This window comes from Lipophrys pholis (genome assembly GCF_963383615.2).
Source record: "Lipophrys pholis genome assembly, chromosome: 19".
Lineage (NCBI taxonomy): Eukaryota > Metazoa > Chordata > Actinopteri > Blenniiformes > Blenniidae > Lipophrys > Lipophrys pholis.
In genome coordinates, this window is record NC_137647.1 from 7909759 (window position 1) to 7932989 (window position 23231).

At 42.3% G+C, this 23231-nt stretch overlaps 5 protein-coding genes across 6 annotated transcripts; 2 read left to right on the forward strand and 3 right to left on the reverse strand.

Annotated features, from left to right (window-relative positions):
* Nucleotides 1–644: 644 nt before the first annotated feature.
* On the reverse strand, nucleotides 645–6469 carry e4f1 (E4F transcription factor 1). The gene is made up of 14 exons (XM_080486960.1): nucleotides 6352–6469; nucleotides 5987–6093; nucleotides 5805–5886; nucleotides 4629–4807; nucleotides 4412–4532; nucleotides 4122–4274; nucleotides 3769–4001; nucleotides 3275–3508; nucleotides 3068–3179; nucleotides 2677–2894; nucleotides 2384–2582; nucleotides 2137–2300; nucleotides 1706–1768; nucleotides 645–1548 (listed from the first exon to the last, which is right to left on the reverse strand). The coding sequence occupies exons 1-14, from the start codon at nucleotides 6446–6448 to the stop codon at nucleotides 1174–1176; spliced, it is 2337 nt and encodes a 778-aa protein (XP_080343086.1). The 5' UTR covers nucleotides 6449–6469; the 3' UTR covers nucleotides 645–1173.
* Nucleotides 6470–7564: 1095 nt separating this feature from the next.
* Nucleotides 7565–10997, forward strand: narfl (nuclear prelamin A recognition factor-like). The gene is made up of 11 exons (XM_080488893.1): nucleotides 7565–7643; nucleotides 8179–8274; nucleotides 8358–8501; nucleotides 8600–8729; nucleotides 8833–8967; nucleotides 9164–9282; nucleotides 9378–9507; nucleotides 9591–9663; nucleotides 9785–9922; nucleotides 10015–10172; nucleotides 10266–10997. The coding sequence occupies exons 1-11, from the start codon at nucleotides 7578–7580 to the stop codon at nucleotides 10505–10507; spliced, it is 1431 nt and encodes a 476-aa protein (XP_080345019.1). The 5' UTR covers nucleotides 7565–7577; the 3' UTR covers nucleotides 10508–10997.
* Nucleotides 10878–15252, reverse strand: LOC308125267 (hydroxyacylglutathione hydrolase-like protein). 2 transcript variants are annotated; one of them, XM_080488895.1, is made up of 9 exons: nucleotides 14884–15252; nucleotides 14654–14789; nucleotides 13999–14063; nucleotides 13770–13887; nucleotides 13516–13624; nucleotides 13154–13257; nucleotides 12316–12417; nucleotides 11862–11941; nucleotides 10878–11571 (listed from the first exon to the last, which is right to left on the reverse strand). In XM_080488895.1, the coding sequence occupies exons 2-9, from the start codon at nucleotides 14756–14758 to the stop codon at nucleotides 11421–11423; spliced, it is 834 nt and encodes a 277-aa protein (XP_080345021.1). In that variant the 5' UTR covers nucleotides 14759–14789; nucleotides 14884–15252; the 3' UTR covers nucleotides 10878–11420. The 2 variants fall into 2 exon arrangements, with proteins under 2 accessions (XP_080345021.1, XP_080345022.1); XM_080488896.1 differs by having other exon boundaries at nucleotides 14654–14806; nucleotides 14884–14997.
* Nucleotides 15126–18996, reverse strand: LOC308125266 (hydroxyacylglutathione hydrolase, mitochondrial-like). The gene is made up of 9 exons (XM_080488894.1): nucleotides 18817–18996; nucleotides 18210–18394; nucleotides 17334–17398; nucleotides 17098–17215; nucleotides 16891–16999; nucleotides 16665–16768; nucleotides 16433–16534; nucleotides 16244–16323; nucleotides 15126–16160 (listed from the first exon to the last, which is right to left on the reverse strand). The coding sequence occupies exons 1-9, from the start codon at nucleotides 18881–18883 to the stop codon at nucleotides 16061–16063; spliced, it is 930 nt and encodes a 309-aa protein (XP_080345020.1). The 5' UTR covers nucleotides 18884–18996; the 3' UTR covers nucleotides 15126–16060.
* fahd1 (fumarylacetoacetate hydrolase domain containing 1) lies at nucleotides 18342–21347 on the forward strand. The gene is made up of 2 exons (XM_080488898.1): nucleotides 18342–18715; nucleotides 19146–21347. The coding sequence occupies exon 2, from the start codon at nucleotides 19289–19291 to the stop codon at nucleotides 19949–19951; it is 663 nt and encodes a 220-aa protein (XP_080345024.1). The 5' UTR covers nucleotides 18342–18715; nucleotides 19146–19288; the 3' UTR covers nucleotides 19952–21347.
* The last annotated feature ends 1884 nt before the right edge of the window (nucleotides 21348–23231 follow it).

Genomic DNA, 23231 nt, shown 5'->3' on the forward strand with positions numbered 1-23231 from the left:
CTCCATCCTGGGTGAGATGATCCAGCCTCAGCCTCGGTCCAAACCCTATGGCTGAGCGACGCTGAGGAAACTGGGACACGATCACTTGGTCCTGAAATGGTTCTTTGCGAGAAAAGGTACTGTGAAGCCCCATTTTTCTATAAATACCTTCCCCTCTCACTCACTCCCACCCTCTCTCTGTCTCCCTCTGTTGCTCGTGTGCACGAGGCCCTCTCAGAGGGCTGAGAAATGACCCAGAAACTGAGTGGTGTACCAGCCAGGGACACTTCTCTGATTAGAGCGGTTCGGTACTGGAGCACCAGTTTGAGAGCTGAAGCGTGCAGATCGGCTCAAGGTTACACACACACACACACTGTGCAGCAGTGTTCCAGCTGATGCAAATTACTGATGAAAGCAAATTTGCAAAAAGGTTAACTCAGACAGGTTCACCGTGTGTGAATTAGTGCAAGCACAATGGATTCATTTGTCCTAGAGGGAGCTGCAGGAGCTACTGTGCTGCACTTGCAAGTGCTTTCACAGCAGTCCATGATCTCCTGAGACAATAGATCACCTTCATACTAAAGCAAAAAAAAAAAAAAAAAAAAAGACGTGAGAAACCAACTGAACAGGGTGCACTTGAGAGAATGAAAAAGAAAAGTCAAAACTGTATGAAAATAGCATTTATTGGATGCAAACCCTGCTAACGTGAGCACTTGTTCACCAGCCACGACCATAAATGCATCTTGATCGACCGGCTCAGACTAGTAACACTGGATTGTGTGCAGTTTCACACACAGAAAGGCGCGAGATGTAGATTTGACGGGGTGGGGGGGGGTCAGTCTTCACATCCATCACTTGATGCTTGAGGTAAAAAGTACACAGTAGTTGACCCTGACATTAGAAAGCAGAAAGTGGAAAAAGGTAACACAACAATGCTGTTTTAGGTAGTAAAAGAAAACTTTTTGAAGGCAAAACACACTCAGTTGGTACCACTTAAACTAATCCTCATGTGCACTTCATTTTTCCACATATTTTTTTTGTGTGCCATTATACTTCTGATAAGTCTTATAAGCACTTTGGCGGTCGTTTTGGAACTGAGTCATTCACACGAAGTTCATAATCACTACAGTAAGTGGCTGCACAGATGTAGTTGACGCTAAAGCTGTGACAGTCAATATTTAGTGTCCTCTTTGATCACACCACCACAGTCTCAATCTCCACCTCCTCTGGGGAGGTGATGACATACTCCTCTTGCTGCTGCACCATCTGTATTCCCTCCTCCACTGCTTCCTCCGTGGTAACCATGGTGACCGTTCCCTCCGCCGTCTCCATGGTCTCCGCTGTGGCCAGCAGCCTGCCATCACTGATGGCGGAGGCCAGCGTCATGGCTACCTGCTCCGTCAGGCTCTCGGGCGTGGCGATCGTGATGGTGTCCCCGCAGTCGGAGACGGACGGGCCGTCCTCGTTCACGGCGACATTTCTCACGATGATCTGGTGGCTGCCCGTGCCGCCGGCGCCCTGCGACTGGCTGACGATTTGCTGCACCACTTTCATGATGTGGTTTTCCATCTGGGAGGGAGAAGTTTTGTGGAAATGGTGCAACACCGTTAATTATCACATGCAAAAAATTTAATACATACATGTCTCAAATCGCCATTTGAGACATCAGATTGTCCAACACCATGATGAATGTGTTCCCTTCTGTGCTGCGGGTGTACATACTGACCTCATTTTGGCCGTCCTGGATGAGCGTAACGTCCTCCTCCTGCAGTCCCTCCTCTGTTTGAGTCTGGAGGACATGAAAAAGCAAAGATTTCATGAATTCATTGGTATTTTGGTGGAAATCATTTGGTATTTAAAAGATTCTTCTGGTACACATTAAACACTGAGCAACAGAGTACAGGCCAGGATAAAGCCGGGTGTCAGTAGTGAGAGAAGGGCTCCAGCTAGACTCCCTTTCTAAAGTATTAGAACAATGAGGTCAATCCCTTTATCGATTTTCGCTGTAATCTAAAAACATCACGACTTTCATTTCCAGGCATTTACATTTGGATCTGAAACAGTAACACATCAACAGCTTGTTTTTGAACATCTAACAGGTGTGATATAGAAGAGAGGCCATGTAGTCTCTCAGCCCTGCTTGTAATCAGTCATCACCTTGATAATATACTCCTGTGTGTCTGCCACCACTGATGAAAACTCCACCAGGACCGCATGAGGATCCTCCGAGATGATGGCCGCCGTGGCCAGACCTTCCACCGACGCCTGCTCTTCCGTTAAAGCCCCTTGCTGCTCACTCGAGTCGTCCTTATGGCAGCCTCCTGGTGGGAAGCAGGAGGCACCATTAGATCAGCCAGGAGCATAATTCCTTTCTCAAAGTCTTGTTTTCGTCCGTCGTCCTCACCTTTTGCACGCACATGCCTATTGAGAGTCCCGTGTTCAGCAAATCCGCGTCCACACTTTGGACATTTGAAAGGCTTCTCTCCGGTGTGGTGGCGGATGTGTCGGACCAGAGAGCCTTTCTCCCTGAAGCCTCTCAGGCAGAACCGACACACGTACGGTTTTTCATCCCCGTGCGTGCGCTGGTGTACTTGCAAAGCGTTCTGAGCGAGGCACAGAGAGACGTTGGGAGACGACGGTGAAGAGAAAGAAATCAACTCAAAGATTTCACTTTAGTGAATTAAACTCAAAAGTCACCTTGGTCTTGTATCCTTTGTTGCATCTGAAACAGTGGTAGGGTCTTTCATCGGAGTGTGCCCTCATATGTTCCCGCACATGGCCGATGCTTTTGTAAAGCTTCCCACACTCGCCACATTTGTATCTCCTCTCACTGACATGCACTTCCATATGCTTCTTCAGCAAGTAACCAGTCAAAAACTCTTTTTGACATAGTGTGCACTTAAAGGGCTTATAACCTTCATAAAAGAATCAAAAAACATACGGAACAAAGAAAATATTTATAAAAATGTATCTGATTTGTTTTTGTTTGTATCTGAAAAAACAAATAAATACACTTCTTTAAAAAAGAAAAAATTATTTACAGGGGGGGGGGGAAATACAGTAATTCGTCCCGTGTGCAACAACTCACCTAAATGGCCTTTGACGTGAAAGCGGAAATAATTCAAGCCCTTGAAGGAGCGGTTACAGTGTGGACACTTGTGCAATTTTGCTGATGTTCGATTATTACTTTCCCCTGTTCCCTACAAAAGAAAACGTGGAAAAGAACATGCTCTAAGAGTGGAAAGACAATTTGGAGTCCTGGAACAATGTGCAGACTGCAGGTTTTTAAACCCACCTCGTCCATCTCCACAAACTCTTCTTTAACTTGGATCTCAATTATGCCGTCATCCGAATCGCGGCGGCCAGAAACGACTTTATTCATCTCCTCGGGAGACTGCGACGTCTCTTCAACCACCGTCTCCTCCGTCCCCAGTGCGATGCCGGAGTTGATAATAGCCTGACAGATGAGGTTGTCCCCTGCTGCGGCGGCGGCAGCCAGAGCTTCTGCTTGAGACTGCTCCACCACCACCTGACCACCAAAAAAACCCACGGCTGGTGAGAATCACAGGGAAATCTGAATTTTTAATACATATTCTAAAGAAAGAAAGAATATGTCTTATGTGAGCCTGACTGACCGCAACTATTATGTTCTGCTAAAGTACAGTTACGCATGCGGCCGACTGAGCTGCGCTCGTGGCGCTCATATATTCGTGGATTTCATTTGCACTCAAAACACTTTGACAGGAATACACCGCCATACATGTAAGCTCCCGCACTGTACACACTCACCTGCTGCTCCTGTGTTGTTCCATCCACCTCCATTGTGAAGTGGACTTGATGAAGAACCTCTTGAGAGCCAGTTTCTACCACACTGACCACAGCAGTTTGAGCCTCCACCATCTCCTCCTCCTCCTGCTCCTCTTCCTCCTCCTCCTCCTCTTCTTCCTCCTCCTCCTGTGGCTGCTGCTCCACAACTACCAACTGCTGCTGGCTGGCTGTTAATGTCTGCTCGGCTTCGATTCCTGAAAAATGTGAATAATCTCAATGGACTGTCATTCCAAAAACCAATTCTGAACTAATTACATAATTTAAAGAGGCTAAATAACTGACTGGACAGATACAATAAATTAAAGAAATCTCACCTTTTTGCACACCATCTTTACTGACCAGGATTTCCTTATATTGAACGAAGCGTATCTTTTCTGTGCAGGGCGTGAGAGCCTTCAGATGTCTGGTGAGAGCACCGGACTCTCTGAATGACTGGCCACAAAGGGTACAACGATACGGTCGCTCATCTGGAAGAGAATAGAACCCCCACCCGACAAAAAAAAAAAACAACAACCCTGGATTACAATTTAGTTGAATTTGTGACACCGTATCAGAAACGAGAAAAATTCAACAGACTTCTGTGATTTAGGCTCATTCGCTTTACCAGTATGACGACGATTGTGACGAATCAAGGAACCTTTGGTGCGAAAAGACGTTCCACAAAGGTCACATGAGAAATTCTTCTGATCGCTGTGAGTTTTCAGGTGAGTCCGCAAGTTGTTATTCTGCAATATGAAAATGAAATAAAAAAACAAAAAGGATAAACTTGGTCAAATTTAACTCCACCAATCCCACACATACACAGCAAACATGCAACTCACAGTTTTGAAAGTCTTTTCACACAGCTGGCAGATGTAACGTCCCTCTTGGTTGACTTTGTAAACAGGTTTGTCACTGTCGGGATTGTCAGACGTGGATCCTTCAGGCACGTCGGACAGGTGGGTGACTCGAGGTGAGGCGGTTTTCTTCCTGCGACCTCGACCCAACAGACCACTGCTTTCTTATTTGTAAAAAAAACCCCAAAAAAAACAGGTGGAGCTGAGAACAAATTCGCAGACTGTAAAAAAAAATGTTGACTAAGGATTGGAAAAAATGCGTAATATATTCAATGATCAGTGATAGTAATCCTAAACTTGTTTTATAGGTGAAACAGATTTATTATACTACATTACTCATTGCTCCAACATGCTTTAGTATAATTTGATCAGATACAGGAGTGTTATTGCAGATCAGGGGTGTCAAACACATTTGAGTTCAGATGCAAAATACTGCCCAATTTCATCTCGTGTGGGCCAGACCACCGAAATAGCAGCATAATAACCTTTAAATGTAATCTTTAAGTTCTCCTTTGTTGTACTGCCGAGTAAATGTGATGAAAATTGAAAATCACTATAATCTCAACACAAGGCCAATTTTAATACCTTCTGGTGCAGAATACAGCGAGACGCTTCTCCTAATATTTTCTTTGACATTTTTCCAATTTTTTTGGTGCTGGGGGCCGGAATGGAACCTCTTGTGGGTCTGTTTCTTACCCTCAACCCGAACCAGGGTGTGTTTCCCTGTCCTGTACCCGAACCGGGGTCTTTGTCCCTATCTCAATCAGTCTGTCTGTCCAATCCCTTTCTCTCCTTTGTCCTCTCACCCCAACTGAAATAGCAGAAAGCTGCCACCTCTGAGCCTGGTTCTGCAAAGGTTTCTTCCTGTTAGAGGGAGTCTTTCCTTTTCACCGTCGCTTATGCTTGCTCATGTGGATTTGTTGGGGTTCTCCATGTTAAAAGCACCTAGAAATGACTGTCTTGTATGTGGTGCTATATGAAGAAAGTTGAATAGAATTGGTTTCTGCTCATGGACCTTATGTTTGCCACCCCTGTTATAGAGCTACGTCCAATAACATGCATCACACAGACTAACCAGAGATAGGACAGGACATCACTGGTTGACATCACTGGATGACACCCTTTATTTCGAACATAAGTGGCAAGTCTCCGGTGATTTACCATGAGTGATCTTGGCTGGTTCATGTGGGGATGGGTTTCCTGCGGCTCCCTCTTCTGAAAAACCTCCATTGGCTGCATTAACCTGCACATACATGTATGTATGTATATATATATGCATAACCATTGCCATCTGGTTATCAGTGTATTGTTGAGAATAGTTGTGCACACTTTCCAGGCCATACCTCCTGCGCCTCCGCCCGTCTGCAGCTGTGCTGCAACTTGTGCTGGATAAACGCTTCCAGTGTGGAGAACTCGGTCTGGCAGCGTCCACACTTGTGCACATCTTCGTCTAAAAAAAAAAATAATAATAATAATTATTATTATTATTATAATCACACAAACAATACCAGCAGGGTATCTGCGCTTTAAGCCTGCAGCCGGTTGGTGGAAACTTTTCAAAACAGTTATTTGTTTGGGTAAAAAACTAGCCGCAGTTTGCTAACGACAGCTAGCCGCTCGCGACATTTCACTACGTAGAAAGTGACCAAGGCCCAAACGCTGCCGCCGACAAAGATTTGGGACTCGTGGCTGCATTTTGAGGACAAACCTTCATCTCCCAGAGTGGTTTGGATGGTGATCGTCTCGGTGCCTTCCCTCGACTGCTCCCTCTCCGCTTCTGCCGTATGATTATTTTCCACATTCATGTCGTTTGACTTCTCCGTCTCTGTCGCAACGCCGCTTACGGGGAGGAAAACATGGCGGATTTACGACCCCGTAGTCATAACAACAAAAGAGCGCTGACGTACGTACGTACGAACGTCCATTCCCACGCGCTGAAAAGGATCAAACACGATCAATAAGTGAATACAATTTGCACAAATGTCCTATTTAAACGTTTTCCTTAAACTGAAATTGAATTATATATTTCAACGTCGCCATGTCAGAAATAATGAAATTACTGGTGTTCCTCCCTTTGTGCATCATTAAAAACTGTACAAAGAAAGTCGATAAAATTGTTCAAATAATACAATATATAAAGTGTAAAACAGTCAATCAATTGAACACTCAAAATAAATCTACAACTATTAAGTGTAAAAAAGTTAACAAATTGTACATATAAGAAAAATGATAAGATAACATGGAACAGGATTGCATGTGATGGAGATGTTAAAAATAGAATAGAACAGAAAGCCTTTTTTTGTCATTATATGTACAACTATTTATTTTGAGACTTATTCTTCTCACAGTGCAGGGAATAAAATGGAATAAACAAAAATTGTGAAATAAAACAAAACAAATTGCAATATAGCAATAGGTTTATAGATATTTGACTGGAGATTTCTTTTGCTGATGTGCAGAATATGTGTGAATCACTGAAGGTGTGATTTTTGGATGGTTATGGCTCTGGGAAAGATACTTTCTGGGTGCGTTTGTGGTTGCTTTGATATACACCTGTAGTGCCTGTCAGAGGGCAACAGGTCCAGCCGGTGGAAACCAGAGTGTGAGCTGTCCTTGATTCTATTTATTGGTCTGCCGAGGCGCCAGGATGTGTCAATTTTTATCAGGGAGAGAAGAGGGCAGCCAACAATCTTCTCTGCTGTTGTGATTACCAGCAGCCTCCTTCTATACCTGCCCCCCTCCTGTACCTGTACCTGTCACCCGAATAAATAATGATAAGAAGAAAGTATCATATTTATAAAATCAATTTCTTGCCATAAGTTTATAGAATAAACAAAAGAAAAAGCCCCAACATAAAACCCAGATCGAATACAAGGTTGTCTCTGTTGACTTTACGACACGAGAGTAAACAACCCACACTTTACGGCAGTGAAAATGGCGTCGCACTTCAGCGGTGTGTTGCAGTTGACAGATCTCGATGATTATATCACTCCATCTCAGGTGGATAAATACGCTATTTCAACTCGTGGTAGTACATGTTTTCTTCTCCGGAGGGATGTTTTTAACGCTAAGTTTCACTTTATGTATGAAAATGTAGTAACTTGCTGGAAAAGCTGCTGAATCACCTTCGCAACTTATCTGATCGGTCCAGAATTAGTCAAGACAGCGACGAGTTTAGTTTGGTCTTAAACATCCGTGTGGTTTGATATGGACCCAAATAATCGCCTTGTAAATGTGTAAAATTTGTTAACGATGATTGTTTGTCGCACGCGGTTAGCTTGCTGCTAATGACGGCGATGATGAAATCACAATAAGTAGAATTAGACTCCCAACAGCTACAGTTAGTCACCAGCGTTTTAATCGGTTATATTTATACTCTTTAAACACTACTGTCCTGTTGCCCGTCCTGGGTTTACGTGGATCTGTTTGGAAGTCACAAGAAACAATAATATTCCACATCCCATTTGATCAATAAATGTACTCTCTGGTATTTATGTTTGGTCTTTTATATAATCTTTTTTAATTTTTTTTGTAGGAATGTGTCAAACCTGTCAAAGTAGAGAAGAAACAGGGGAAATCTGTGGCGAAAATACAGATAGAAGATGATGGTAGTTATGTCCAAGTCTCTTTGGTGAGTATCAAATCTAATGTGATAACGCCTGCGTAGAAGTTGCATGGCCTATTATGGATATTTAATGTGATTCGTGTTTGTAGGACGGGGGGAAGCAGAAGCTGGAGAAAGCAAAGATCACCCTGAATGATTGTTTGGCCTGCAGTGGCTGCATCACCTCCGCTGAGAGCGTCCTCATCGCACAGCAGAGCCATGAGGAGCTCCTCAAAGTCCTACATCACAACAAGGTAAATGTTTGTTTATCTTATACATTTTTTTGTCGTTGTTGTTGTTTGCTAAACGGGTCATTGCTTTCACACGAGGATAATGTGGTCTCCGCACTCAGGCGAATGAGACGGATCAGAAGATCGTCGTGGTGTCGGTGTCCCCACAGTCCAGAGCTTCTCTTGCAGCGCACTTTGACCTCAGCAGTAGTGAGGCAGGCAGGAGGCTCACTTCTTTCTTCAAAAGCCTCGGTAAGTGTGGATATGCACGTTGTATTTTGCGCTAACCTTGGGTTTTCGCTGCAGGTATCTTATGATTGCTGTCTTTTCATTATTATTATTATTGCTGTTGCAGGGGTTCATCATGTGTTCGACACTGGCTTCAGTCGCACATTCAGCTTACTGGAGAGTCGGAGAGAGTTCGTGGAGCGATTTCAGAGGAAAGAACAGGACAAAAAGGCCCTGCCTATGCTAACATCTGCTTGTCCAGGTATTTCTCTCTTCTTTTGAAACTTATTCTCATTATTAAAGTGGTCATATTATGCAAAATTTACTTTCCGGTGGTTTCCAAACAGTAATATGCGTCGCCATACCTGGGAATGACGCCCCAGAAGGGAAGAAAGTGTGTTGCTCCAACCAGCTAATCAGAACTCAAACCTTGTATTGTGCATGTCTGTTATATCCAGGTTGGATCTGCTATGCTGAGAAGACACATGGGGATTATATTCTTCCATATATCAGTACCACTCGCTCCCCACAGCAGATGATGGGTTCTCTGGTGAAAGGGTATTTTGCTGAACAGCAGGTATAGTGTTTACTGTGAATGTGCATTGGTGTGTGGTTATATATTTTGAAACGTAAAGAGAATAATGGGTAACCATTGAGCTGTGTGTATTTTAGGGACTGAGTCCACAGCAGATCTACCATGTGGCGGTCATGCCTTGCTTTGACAAGAAACTAGAGGCTTCACGGTCCGATTTCTACATGAACAACGCAGAGACCCGAGAAGTGGACTGTGTCATCACCTCTGGTGCAAAACCTATTCTCACAACACCTTTGGTGCACATTTATATCTCGGATCCTTTGTCTGATTAACTTTCCTGTCCGCTACAGGAGAGGTTCAGAAAATGCTCCAGGAGGAAAACGTGTCTTTGAAGGATTTGGAGCCTTCAGCTCCAGATGCATTGTGAGTTCTGTCCCATCTTTTTTTTTTTTTGATTGATTTCCTGACTTAAAATAATTATAAAATCCCTCTTTTACTAATGCTATGTGGGTTGTTTTTTTTGTTGTTTTTTTTTTTAACCTAGGTTTAGCAGTGTACTTGGAGATGAGTTCTTGAGCCATGCAGGGAGTGGGTCAGGAGGTTACCTCCATCATGTCTTCTCGTATGCCGCCAAGCAACTGTTTGGAGAGGAGGTGAAGGAGCTCACATATAAGACTCTCAGGTGAGCTATCTGAACTTCGGGAGCTGAATTCTTTTTGTCTAAAAGTTATTGATTCCACCTTCTCCGTTGTATTTTTCTGTGTAACGTGACAGGAACAAAGACTTTCAGGAGGTGACTCTGGAGAAAGATGGCGTCGTTCAGCTGAGCTTCGCTTCAACTTACGGCTTCCGCAACATTCAGAACCTGGTGCAGAAGCTCAAGCGGGGAAAGTCGCCTTACCATTTTGTCGAAGTCATGGCCTGTCCTTCAGGTGAGGCACAAGATGCTGTATGTACAATAACCGATAAGCCGAACGGAATATTGCAATCATTTAGTTTTTTTTTTTCTCCTCATCATTATTCAGGTTGTCTCAACGGCGGTGGCCAGGTGAAGCCCTCAGACGGACAGAACCCTAAGGAGCTTCTCCAGAAGGTTGAGGAGCTGTACAAAGCAGAGCGCCCCCTGCTGCCAGAAGACGACAGTCGAGTAGCAGACTTGTACCGGTCGTGGCTCCACAGTGTGGGGGAGGAAAAGGCCAAGGAGCTGCTCCACACTCGGTACCACACTGTGGAGAAGATGACCAACGGGCTCGCCATGAAGTGGTGACGAAGGCTCGTGTTCGGCTTGCTTGCAGCGTGCTCATTTGTCAACAGACAGAAACAAAACCGTCCCAAAAACAACTCAACACTAGCAAGGTCAATATCTGTAAAATTCAGGTATTTAGCTAAGGTTTGTCAGAAGGCTGTGTGCCAGCAAGGCCCTGACAAATTGACATTAATGATATGAGAATATCGTCAAACTTTTGTGTGTCATTTGTTTGTGGCACCTGTTACACTGCAGTAATCCAAAGTATAATCATTCCTTGTTAATTTAATGATGTGTAAATACATTTTTAAAAATAAGAATAAAGACATTATTTAACTGTACCTCTGTTTAGCTGTTTTTGTTCTTTTTCAGAAATGAAAACTAATATATTAGGATTCAGACTGATATGTTTTATTGTGCAATCTTGACTGGTCTGCAGGAAAATACTTTTTTTTTTTTTTTTTTACAATGTGAATATCAACTTTGAAATGAAAAGCAGCAATTTACATTCATACTGTTGTACAATGTGTGGTATTTTTCACCATGTGTTACAGGTATGAAGTTTTCAACAGCAGATATAAGAAAAAAAATTAAATTGATAAGTTTCTCCATATTTAGCTAAATTAATCTTTACAGAGGAAACAAGGTACAAATCAAGGAAATCAAACGGTTGTTAGTCGATGTTACCATGTGCAATTAATGCATCAAAGACTGGGTGTCCAGCCTTTAAAATGATTCACTTTACAGAAAGAATATCTTTGAAGAAGTAGTTTTAAACTGACCTTTTTCTGTGCAGACTTTATAGACACACATGCCAACCAAAGGGCCAACCCGACACCCGGCAGTAGAGTCAAAAGTAAGAGTTAAAGCAACAAACGCCGCACTACAATCTCGCGTCTTGCTCCAAACAGTCATTCAGTAGATGGGCTGGATGTCAGGGTCTCAGCAGCCCCCACTCCAATGCCAACATGGCGTGAGGAGGAAGTCTCTCCTTGGGCTTCTTGAAGTTGTCCTTCTCCTTCCGCAGGACCCTCAGCACCTCTATAGGATCCGTCTTTCCAGTGAATTTTTGCACTCCTTCCTCCCTGGATTATAAAAAAAAACCACAATGGACAATTAGGTTCATGCATAACAGGAACTGTGATGGAGGAATCATCTTTCATAAATCACTGATTTATCAAGTGAATTATAATTCCATATACGGTACTTAATATAACCTACATAGTATAAATATGTGGTAAATATACACATTAGGTCAAGAAATACACTGAAAACATTAAAAAAATAAAGCTTCTTAATAGAAGAAAACCTGAAAGATTTCACTTGGGCTATCCTGATGTTACAAAAATTCAATCCATGTGTTTTTTCAACTCACGAGAGTCGAAGAAAAGGGTTGTATTCAAATTCCTCTATCAGGGTAGAGGGCACTGTCGGCTTGTCGTCATCATCTCGTGCCTACGGACGCAAAACGTAGAGTAAGGAACCGGAGGAAAGTGATATCGACAATATTTATCTGTGTTTAAAGAATAATATTTGATATGTTGAGCACTGCACTCCTTGTTCTATGAACACAACTAACAATCAGTCTCCTCAATGTGAAGCATAAACATAAAACAGCTTATATACCAATCAGGCACTTGCTCTAGAGGACAAAAAAAAAAAGAAATTACTTAATTCCCTGCAACAAGTTTATCTTCTCATATTCCCACGCGTTGACCAGATGCTTTAAATAGTTCCATCATCAATACATATGCTTTGACAGACCAAGCTGAGTTTTTTTTTGTTCTTGAGAATGTCATAAAATAAGAAATGTTCAGTATATTTCTCACCCTGGCCCAGCTCAGCATTTCTTTAACCTTTTCATTCTCGGGTTCTACCAACATGGCAAACTTCAGGTTCTTGATCGTATACTCGTGGCCGCAGAACACCTTCTGCAAAACAACAAACACTCATTTGAAGGGGCAGTATGTTAATCCTGAATCTTACAGTAGGTGGCAGTGTTGAGTCATTTCATCTCCAGTCGGTTTTGGGTTCATGGTATGCACCTGCTGATTAGTGCACTACACCAGTTGCAAATGGTTTCCATTGTAAACCTAGGAACCCCCCCCCAAACACACACACACACACACACACACACACACACACACACACACACACACACACACACACACACACACAAACTACAATTAACCAAAGAAGTTGAAGGACCCTCATGACACACTATATGTGAAATACATATTGTCTCTTCCTTCTGATGATTCTTTGCGTGACTCAATACTCCATCTAGTGGAGCAGACTTGCACTGCAGGACTGAACTGGATGTGGTTAATTGTAAAACTTGCTGATTTTGGTAGAAATACTAGCAACACGTCACAAAATTGTATTTGTGATGACACTAGACCTGTTTTGACTCGTTCTGCTAACCATTTGAGGTTATTTTGAGTTACAAAAATAATAAATATCGCACCTTTAAAGTGATGGGTTTGCTCGTATCGCGGTACCTTTCTGGGTTTTAAACCATTGACAAGTTGTTTTGAAAGAGGGGGGGATAAATCAGAGCCACCAGACTGTTTCTCAATCACTTCATTGTATGAGTGTCACTATGACTCAGTCCTATCTGAGGTCATGTCAGCTGCTGTTAACGACATCTCTGCCCTTTCGACTGACCGTGTCTTGGGGTAGGGAGCCAAGCACCTGGGTCAGGTTGTGGTACATCTGCTCCGCCGTTCCCTCTAGGAAACGGCCACATCCCCCAATGAACAAAGTATCTCCTGACAACAAAGAGAAAGGACAAATTCAGAGGTTACTGCTTATCCGCCCACAAAACACAAACAATTGATAGTCAACAGTTTCATATCTCTAGCCACTCATAATCATATCATTTAATTATTTGAGCCATAACGCATAATATAGATGCCACACAAAGTGTTCTTACAACTCTTACAATGAGTGTACTGCGGATTGACAACAAATCAAGCTTGTTTTCACTTTAACTGGTTCACCAGTTCTTTATGTTTACGGACAAAGACCTGTGAACACAGCGGGGGCATCAGTGCACTCATCCTCCCAAACAAAGTAGCACATGTGACCAGAGGTATGGCAGGGAGTAAACAGGCACCTCACATTGATGGAGTTAAACTGCAATTGGGGAAAAAAAAAAAAAAAAAAAAGACAAATTCAACAGACAAAAAGACACCATGAGGAAAAACTAGACTTTTCTCGTTACACACTGAACAACGTTCTCAAAAATAGATATTGGAGTCCTTGTACTTAAAAAGTGTACCTTCAGTTCCTGAGCATCAGTGACTTTATCTGTCAGGCCTCCGATCCGATCATCTCCCCCATAGACCCTCAGGCCAGGAACCTCCTTCAGCAGAGCCTCATTACCACGAGCGTGGTCCCTGGTGAACAACCACTCAGCTAGTTCATTAAAATAAATGACTTGTCATTGGTAGCAGTGATATTTATATAACTATCTCAATCCTAACGTTATCCCGAAAAACGTCTCTTACCAGTGATGGTGTGTGGTGAGAACAGCTGTCAGAGACAAGCCTTCTCTCTTCACTATTTCCAGCAGCTGCCAAAACACGTTCAACAGAATCAAATAACTGTTTTCATATGTGAAAAGCTTTTTAAAGTTCAGTGCCTGCAGATAAAACAATGCTTTCAGTTTGTGAAGTCACATTACAACTGCTAAATCTATCTCACTGTTGAAGAACAATTAATGTTTGAGTGTTCTTCACTTTTGCATATGAATCCCTACAAAATTTCATTTAATCTAAATGTAACTGGTGTATGACTATATCTTGATGTCCACATCACATCTGGGTGAAAAAGGAGATGTGTGCGCATTTGCCTCTGCAGGTCTAATGTAGTCAAACAACAAGATCAAATAAATTTAATATTTCTTCATCAAAAAATGCATGCATCCATTCTGGTAAATACTGTTGTTGAGCACTGGAGCCAATTCCAGGTAATCCATAATAAAATGTGTATTTGATCTATTGTTGCATCTGCGAAACTCATTGTTGTGCATGTAAATACAGATTCCGAACTCACGTGTGTGTGTGTGTGTGTGAACTTTCAAAACCGGTTTTTGACCGTCATCAAGGTGAATAATATGAAGGTGGTTCACCAAACAAACTGCAGTACAGCTCAGACTCTCACCCGGTGCGGCACAGCAGGGTCCACGGCCACAGCCTGCTTGCTCTGCTCCTCTATCACCAGGTACATGTAGTTGTCTTCCAGGATGGAGATCACCTTCACCTTCATGGCACACGCACGCGCAACCCAGCGCACGACCCTTCAGACAGAAGAAGTCTAACTTTACAGTCAGCGTCGACGAGATAATTCCAACACGGTGTTCCGCATCAACATTCTGTAAACAACACGGATACCTCAAATTCACTGCGTCTGATTAAATCCTTGATCGATCCTGTCCGAGGCAGAAAGTCTTGAGGTTAACTTCTACATCTCTGCACCCTGAGCAGACTGGACCAAACCCAGAAGTCATCGCGATATTATCAAAACAAAATCTCAAGGCGTTGTAATCGAGCAGGAAACGTTCAACTCCGCCTTTCAGAATATTCATAATCATAATAAATCACTTAAATAACCATCAATAATATTAACAATAATAAACAAATACACAAACTTCCTTTTTAATCACTGTTTAAACAAAATTCGTATCACAATTAAATATTTGAATTTCATCTCTTCATCTCATTTGTTTTACAAGTTGATTTACATGGGTGACTTGATATAGTGAGTAACTTTATTCTCATCTGTAATTTCTGACAACAAATTCCATGCAGAGATGCACCACACTTGACCAAAGTCTGATTGAAATGTTTATCAACAATAGATGGTTAATGCTAAATAGTCAAATGAGAACGGCACTAATCAGGCCATTTACTTTTTATCAGTGGAATCAGTTTGGAAGCAGATTTCTTGTTGCTCACGTTGATCATGTTTTATTGGTTTTGTCCAAAGAATGTCATGCAATATTCTTTGTAGGATCGTATCTAACATCTAATGTTGACACTATTAAGTACACATCTCTGAATGATTAAAAAAAAAAAAATAATAGCCAGCTGTGCTGCATTTCACCTATTAACTAGCAGGCAAATAAAACCAAACTGCAAAACAAAACATTCTTGTGTCAAAATTAAACATTCACACAAATCTTTACAATTATTGTTTAGTATTAAAGCACGTATTGTACACATATTACAACATATTTTACTTACGGTAAGTGCTTGTCTGTCTTCTCAAGAATCCAACACTTGAGACCTTAGTTTGTACATAAATATATTACAACGTAATACTAAATAGACTTTAAAACTTTTTTTTTTAAATTTACAAGTTTCCAAACTAAAATTCTCATTGTAAAGCATCTGATTGATGGGGAAACATTCCTCCAAACTCCAAACATACCAAACCCAGGTAAGTTTATAGGCACGTTACTCTTAATGTACCATAAGATAATGAGTGGAGTTGATCCATTTCAAATAATAAAAACGAAATGCAGGTGTTTTCTATATAATTAATGTACAGCTTGCAATGTTCAGAGCTTCACTCCTTGGGCACTCTGAAGGAGTCTTTTTCTTTCCGGAGGCTTCTCATTGTCTCGACTGGGTCCGTCTGCTTGACGTGGTCTTGAACGGCCTTCTCTCTGAAAGAGAACATCGATAATAAGAGTCACGCTGCACTTCGCATGCCCAAACACTGACGTTACTAGAACAAATCGGTACGTACTTCACTCTCATGAAAGGGTTAAATGTCAGTTCATCACCCAAAGTGGATGGAACGGTTGGCTCTCCATTGCTGCACTTCTCCTACAGAAATATGAAGCGTAAATATTAATAATCATGCAACAACAACCACAAAAAAAAACCAACAACTTGACAAAGCACTCAGAGAACAATGGGAGATGTTGATTGATACCTTTGCCCATGCTAACTTCTTTTTAATATCTTCATTGTCTGGTTCCACGTGGCGTGCAAATTTCAGATTGTTGATGGTGTATTCATGACCACAGTAAACACGCTGGAAAAAGAAGTCATACAAAATAAACAAACTTCATAAACACAAGTAGAAATTTTGATTACGACTTCTAGATTTCCTCTTCATATCAGTTTATCTGGAACTTCTTAATAAATTGTTAATGCATATCTACCGTTTCAGGCGGTAGGTTTCCCAGAATGTCAATCAGGGCTTTGTACATTTGCTCTGCCGTGCCCTCGAAGAATTTACCACAACCCGCCACAAACAATGTGTCCCCTGCGAGGGAGGAAAACAAGGGGCTCATTGCAGGCCGCACTCCAGTGACTGCATCGGACGAATCGCACAGACACCCGAACAAATCCCCAAACAGTGAAAATGGTGAACGTGACAATACGTGCCTGTGAAAACAGCCGGAGGCTCTGTGCCGTTTTCTTTGGTCACGTAGTAGCAGATGTGACCGGTCGTGTGACACGGCGTGAAAAGGCATTTGATATTGAGTGATCCAAGCTTAAAAAAAAAGAAAAAGAAAAAGAAAATACATCATGAAGCAAAGATCAGTCATTTTGGAGCTAATAAGAAGACTGTCGAAAAATAGTTGGTCTCACTTTAAAACTGGAGGAATGAGAAACTTTTTTTGTAAGACCATCAACTCTATCGTCTCCCCCGCAGACTTTCAGACTGGGCATCAGCTTCAACAGCTTGTTGTTTCCACCGGCATGATCCCTGAAAGCAGGAGGTGTAGTTTTAGAAGAGTATAATAGTTTAGTAACTGCATGGTTGTTTTTTTTTTTTGGAGTGTTTGGGCTGGCAGATCCGTTAACATTGAACCCAAGTGTCTCACCAGTGGTGATGGGTGGTCAGTACAGTCGTGAGGTTCACACCGTGTTTTCTGGCTGCTTCTATAACCTATTGAAACCAGAGAGAGCGTTTGATTTTTTTTTTTTTATATATATTTATACACAAAATAAATCAAACATAACATAAACAAGCTCAGAATGGATGTCTCTTTTATCAATTTTCCACTTTAAAGCAAGTTAAATCCACATATTGTGAGATTGGGGAAACAGTTCCTGGCTGTGATATCAAGTGCAACAGGTGTAAACATTATTCTGGTTCATATCGATGATTCAAGCCGCTGGTTGAGGCGTAAATGTGGAGGCATTCTCTCTGTCAGCCGCTTAGTTCTATAGAAATGTTTCAGTGGCACAACTATGGCTGTGCCTATAGTCAGTAGCTATTTCTAAGCAGGACAACGCGTCCCGTTACAAGACTTGAATCATTTCAAACTCTTTTTCTTTAGGGGAGTGAATTCACTAAACTGCACAGTCATCATAACTCAGTCTGACCGGGCACCTTTAAGGCGTGGTGATGCAAGGAGATTATTATCATCAATGTGTAGCCAAAGTGCATGATGCAATCGTCATGCGTTGACCACTATGTGAGTTGAAGGCCTCTCGTTGGAATGTTTTATGAGAAACGCTGTGTGAATCTGAACGCTTTCTCTTGTTAGCAGCTTGAAAACAATGAACGACAACGCTGGCAGGTGCACAAGAGGAATTACAACCATTTCGAACCCAGTTTTTTTTCCAAATGATTTAGCAAAATATGATACAGAATATACAAAGTTGGAATCCTTTAAAAACATATATATATATATATATAGTTATATATGCATGTGTGTGTGTGTGTGTGAATAAAAGTATAGAGATGCACACACCACTATTGGCTCCACTGGGTCAACCACAGCTGCTTCTCTGGAGTCCACATCGATCAGCAGATACATGTAATTGTCACTGAGTGCCGGGAGAAGTTCAACCTTCATGTTTGTCTGTTCCACCAGAGAAGATTTCCTCACTGCGCTGTGAATGAGAGCGGCTGCCTGGGCTTTCACTTCCACAGGGGCTGCGGGAGAGGACACAGGTCGATTATTTCACCAAAAAAAACCCAGCCATGTCAGCTTGAAATAAGCAACGTACGAGTCTATTCCATCCCCGTCGTTGCTCAGAAACACACCGAATGCCTTTTTGCGCAGGCTACCAGCTGGGACAACTTCCATGTAAACAAGGCTAGCTTCAATGCTACATGTAAACGTGTGTCAGTTTTCTAGAACTTAATCCGCTCTTTTCCACCTCGGTCCTGGACGTGGTTATGTAACGGGGTCCTTATCTACTCGGACAGGCCGGCCGTGTTGACATGACGGCTCTCGCTTTAAGACGACCAAAGGTAATAAACACGTAAATAACCGGTAACAATTTCAACCCCGACGCGAAGCTAACATGCTACATGCATGCTAAAAAAAGAACAAAACCAGATTAAACATTTACCGAATTTAACGGCGGTCACAGCTCCTACTAGAGTGCAGGCACTCCCCACCAGCGACCTGAATAACATAACAACGGTAGCCGTAGTCTCTCCGATTTATAACCAGAAAAGTTTGTTTCGGGTTCAGTTCCGCCTCTGTCCTCTTTTCAACTTCGCCCTCCGCAGACTCGACCAATCAACTCAGGGGGAGTCGATGGACCATTATATAGCTATACAGGGGAATATGTTGATCATTTACGTAGCTTTGAAAATTTGTGTACTTATTTTATTTAAAATTGAGGTGATTGAATGAATTATTTTGTTTTTTATTGATGAATTCCTTTACTTTTAGGTATAACACATGAATTCGGCGCCTGCCCCTTCTCGCTTGCCGTAGGTCAATAATCTGGTGTCTGTGGGTCAAAGTTTTGCCAAAACTGGAGTTTTCTGCTTCGTAGCGCCTCAAACCGCTTCCACTCCAAGGTTGCTTTCACCATGACAGCTCGGAATATAACTCGGTTCTGGGAATGGGGCAGGAAGATCATTTGCATTGGGAGGAACTATGCGGATCACGCCAAGGAGCTGAAGAACGCGATTCCCACGGAGCCCGTGGTGTTCCTGAAGCCCCCCTCTGCCTACGTGAAGGAGGGCTCCCCGATCCTCGTGCCCGTCTACACCAGCAACCTGCACCACGAGGTGGAGCTGGGGGTGGTCATCGGGAAGGGGGGCACGTCCATCCCGCAGGCCGCCGCTATGGAGCACGTGGCCGGTTACGCTCTGTGCCTGGACATGACGGCCCGGGACATCCAGGACGAGTGTAAGTCCAAAGGTCTGCCCTGGACCATGGCCAAAGCCTTCAACACCTCCTGCCCCGTCAGCGACTTCATCCCCAAGGAGCGCATCCCCGACCCGGGCAGCGTCAAGCTGTGGCTGAAGGTCAACGACCACCTGCGGCAAAGCGGCTGCACCTCGCAGATGATTTTCTCCATCCCGTATCTCATCAGCTACATCAGCGACTTCATCACCCTGGAGGAGGGGGACCTCATCCTGACCGGGACCCCCAAAGGAGTGTCCTCTGTGCAGGAGCACGACGAGCTGCAGGCCGGGATCGAGGATGTGATCACCATGAACTTTAAAGTGGACAGACAGGAGGGATAAATGCAACAAGTGACACAAGAGAGTGTGTGAAGTGGATTAAGTTTGAGTATCTCTGTGGGTCAGCAGGTGGCAGTGCTCCACCATCTGCACGAGACGGACCTAAACACTTGATTTGCATTGCACTCTCAGGATACAATACACTTTGTAATTGTCTGGATGAACTGTGTTTTAGAAGAAACATTCAAACTAGTAATAAAAGATTATGGAATTCTGAAATTCTGGAGCGAAGGTCCATATGAAAGTATGGGTTGGAACTGTGAGAATGTCCATTTTGATAATCCATTATTGAAGTTTATACCATACAAACACGCGTTTCAGACAATGCAGTTTGGATGTGACTCATATGATTTAAAGATATTTTATTGAATCTTGGCCCCACTTATTCACTTCTGCATCAATATCTCCTCCAAGTAAATCAACGGGCATGCAACAAACACAAGAGACCGCATAAAAAATGCCTCACACTAATTTGGCACTAATTGTTAAGTTGCTGAAGAGTTTTAAATTGTATAACGAGAACCCACTGTGGGCCATTTTAGTCTTGGATGATATATAAAGGGAATAATCACAGAGTGAATACAATTTGCAATCACAAACTCAGTTAAGTTTTGCACTGGAACATTAATATTAAGTGAGTAGAGTAATAATAAAGTATCTTGTCAAAGTCACTCGAGATTTAATCTGTGACATGATTGGTTAAAAATCATATCAATAAATGAACAAGGGCAAATTCAATTAAAAGTTGTAAAAATCTCAGTACTCATCACCCTCTATACTGCAAATTATATTTTTTTCCAGCAGCAATATATGATAAAAAGGTGACTTTTTGTTGGTCAGCATTGAATGCACAAGAACTCACTAATATTGCCAATTCAGAGATAATATGACCTTATTCAGTTAAAACAAAACCAATACAGGCGATATTGCGTGAGACATTTAGTAAAAATATCACCACTCATGATAATTCATGTGACATTTGACATCAGAGGAATTTCATTATTTTTAAAAAAATCGTGTCTCGGTTTCATATAATTGATCTCATATCGGAGTCATTTCCTCTAAATCTTTGTCAAGCATAATCTGACTTTATGTGGTGTACTCTTCAGAAGTTTAAAACGTCAACTGCACTTATCCTTGAATGTCTTCAAGTGGAGAAAATAGTTATATTATTGAGGACGTTTAGAGCAGAGATGGTTTGGCACTTATAATCACAGGATTTGCTTAAATTCGAAACATATTTTGTTGTTTGTTGAATTAGTAGAGATGTGTTTTCCTCCTACAGCAGCCATTCCCACACTCAATAATGCCAAGGCCAGCTTACTCTGGGACCCACCCAACCCGCAAATCTCCAAACTGAAGAAAAGACGAGAACAAGAAGATTTTCTCAAAACACTGATTCCATAAAAAAAAAAAAAAAGAATAATTCAATATGAAGAAAAGCAAATGGCAATAAAGTTCATATTAATAGAAAGTTATTTTGAATATATAATTGACTCATTCTGCTGTTATTACAAGCCATCACGGCCGGCACGTTGACATGAATATTGGACGAATGTAACAGTGGAAACAAACTGCAGGACACCATAAATGTCCACAGCGATTCATCAATATTGATGCTTCACTTAATATCGCAACACACGCAATACATTATGTGCCGCCCAGTTACAGCAGAAAACCTTTATGATGGACTGCAATTTCACTCACACAAACAAGCCCTGTAATGCACTTTGGTTTTTTTCACAGTTAATCTTGTCTGTACTGAAAACACATAAGCACAATATAATATTTATCGCTTTCTATGCTGCTTTATCCAATTGAGGGATGCTGAAACCAACTAACCAAATTGAGAAACTTTTTTTTCTCCATCCACTCAGGTTGCAGTTGTCTATCTGACATCTCTTGATGGATGCAGGTTTGCAGGTTTAAATCCCTCACACCCTTGAACCACAATCACTCCCCAGGCGTTACTGCAGCAGCACTCCTTGTCTGCGTATTCAGGATTAACTAGGATGGGTTCAATGCAGAGAATTGATTTCCCCAGATATGCTTTCATACTTTGTAAAACAACTAACTTTCTGCTCATCGTATGTATTTTGGATTCCCAAGTTGCGTGTCTTCACCACAAACCACACGGCTCCTGGACTCTTTAACTTCTGTTCCACCTTCGCTTGCAGTTCTCCCACAGGCTTCTCTGTTTTCAGGATCAATCAGAGCCTCCATCAACCTGTCCCAGGCCAGTCTGCTGTAACCCGAGTCTGAGTATACATCATCTTCCTGCACCTGTAGGGCATTCTATCTCCCAGACTTGCAGTGCCAAGCCCTGGCCCTCTGGGCACTCAGGGGTTATATGTGTCCATCATAAGAACAGTTATGACAGATTCAATTAGATTTTGGAGTTGGGAAATGTTCTCATGGCCTCTTTTTTTTTTTTTTTTTTTAATCCTATCACTGAGTTGGAGCGGTGCACGGTGTGTCGTATGCTCACAGGTGTCGCCTGTTGCAGGGCATGAATCATACTGTCCATTGTCCCTGTGTGACTGAAGGTATTACGCTCTCACAGGTTTTAACAATAGCTTCAAAGCTCAAGTGCAGCTCTGGTTTAACATTCAACACATTGACCTGCACGTTGTAATCAAACAAGAGCCTGAGAAGTCATACTTGATGCTTTCAAGGGAGAGGGATTACATGGGGAACACAGTCTTTCCGTCTTACATGATATCATTCACAACGTGGAACGAAGCCAGGTGGTAACGGAGCCAAACACCGGAGCTTTAAGGGCTACGTTCCTGTAAAGAGAGCAGATCAGAGTACAGCCTCACAGAGCCGCTTTGTACTGTGCACAGGTTCGAGGTGAAGATGCGTTAAGAAATAACGCGACAGCTCAGACAGTCCTCAGCCTCCGAAGCAGCACAGGATGAATATTTGCAGTTTTTACACCTGGCATCAACGTGTTTTGCAGCTTACAGTCTCCTGATGGCAGGATTGATTCCTCAAGATTGAGGTTAGATATCTGCCAAAAAAACAGAGATCTGAACTGCTCAAAATAATGCTTGCTTTGTGTAATGTGGACTCGAAATGGCCAATATGTGTGATTGCGTGTTTCTTTGTGTGTTGGCCCTGTTTTGTACTGGAAGCCCGGGCCGCCTCCTGCGATTGAAGGACGAATGAATGCTTAAGACGATTCCCTCACTGTGCAACATTATGAATACGAATCAAAACATCTACCTAAAATCTCTGTTCACTTACATTTTGAGTATCTCTAAAGGGTATTGAAGGATAA

What these genes read in the sequence shown, in the direction of transcription:
- e4f1 (XM_080486960.1), bottom strand. Translation starts at nt 6,448, where the DNA reads ATGAATGTGGAAAATAATCATACGGCAGAAGCGGAGAGGGAGCAGTCG. An exon ending in GTGAAAAGACTTTCAAAACT is followed by an intron (nt 4,533 to 4,628) that starts GTGAGTTGCATG and finishes TTCATATTGCAG; the next exon opens with AATAACAACTTGCGGACTCA. An exon ending in TCCAGGACGGCCAAAATGAG is followed by an intron (nt 1,549 to 1,705) that starts GTCAGTATGTAC and finishes TCTCCCTCCCAG; the next exon opens with ATGGAAAACCACATCATGAA.
- narfl (XM_080488893.1), top strand. Translation starts at nt 7,578, where the DNA reads ATGGCGTCGCACTTCAGCGGTGTGTTGCAGTTGACAGATCTCGATGAT. An exon ending in GTTATGTCCAAGTCTCTTTG is followed by an intron (nt 8,275 to 8,357) that starts GTGAGTATCAAA and finishes TCGTGTTTGTAG; the next exon opens with GACGGGGGGAAGCAGAAGCT. An exon ending in GCTAACATCTGCTTGTCCAG is followed by an intron (nt 8,968 to 9,163) that starts GTATTTCTCTCT and finishes TGTTATATCCAG; the next exon opens with GTTGGATCTGCTATGCTGAG.
- LOC308125267 (XM_080488895.1), bottom strand. Translation starts at nt 14,758, where the DNA reads ATGAAGGTGAAGGTGATCTCCATCCTGGAAGACAACTACATGTACCTG. An exon ending in ACCCTGCTGTGCCGCACCGG is followed by an intron (nt 14,064 to 14,653) that starts GTGAGAGTCTGA and finishes GTGTTTTGGCAG; the next exon opens with CTGCTGGAAATAGTGAAGAG. An exon ending in TGCCCCCGCTGTGTTCACAG is followed by an intron (nt 13,258 to 13,515) that starts GTCTTTGTCCGT and finishes CTTTGTTGTCAG; the next exon opens with GAGATACTTTGTTCATTGGG.
- LOC308125266 (XM_080488894.1), bottom strand. Translation starts at nt 18,883, where the DNA reads ATGTTATTCAGGTCGCTGGTGGGGAGTGCCTGCACTCTAGTAGGAGCT. An exon ending in ACCCAGTGGAGCCAATAGTG is followed by an intron (nt 17,399 to 18,209) that starts GTGTGTGCATCT and finishes TGGTTTCAATAG; the next exon opens with GTTATAGAAGCAGCCAGAAA. An exon ending in GAAACCTACCGCCTGAAACG is followed by an intron (nt 16,535 to 16,664) that starts GTAGATATGCAT and finishes TTCTTTTTCCAG; the next exon opens with CGTGTTTACTGTGGTCATGA.
- fahd1 (XM_080488898.1), top strand. Translation starts at nt 19,289, where the DNA reads ATGACAGCTCGGAATATAACTCGGTTCTGGGAATGGGGCAGGAAGATC.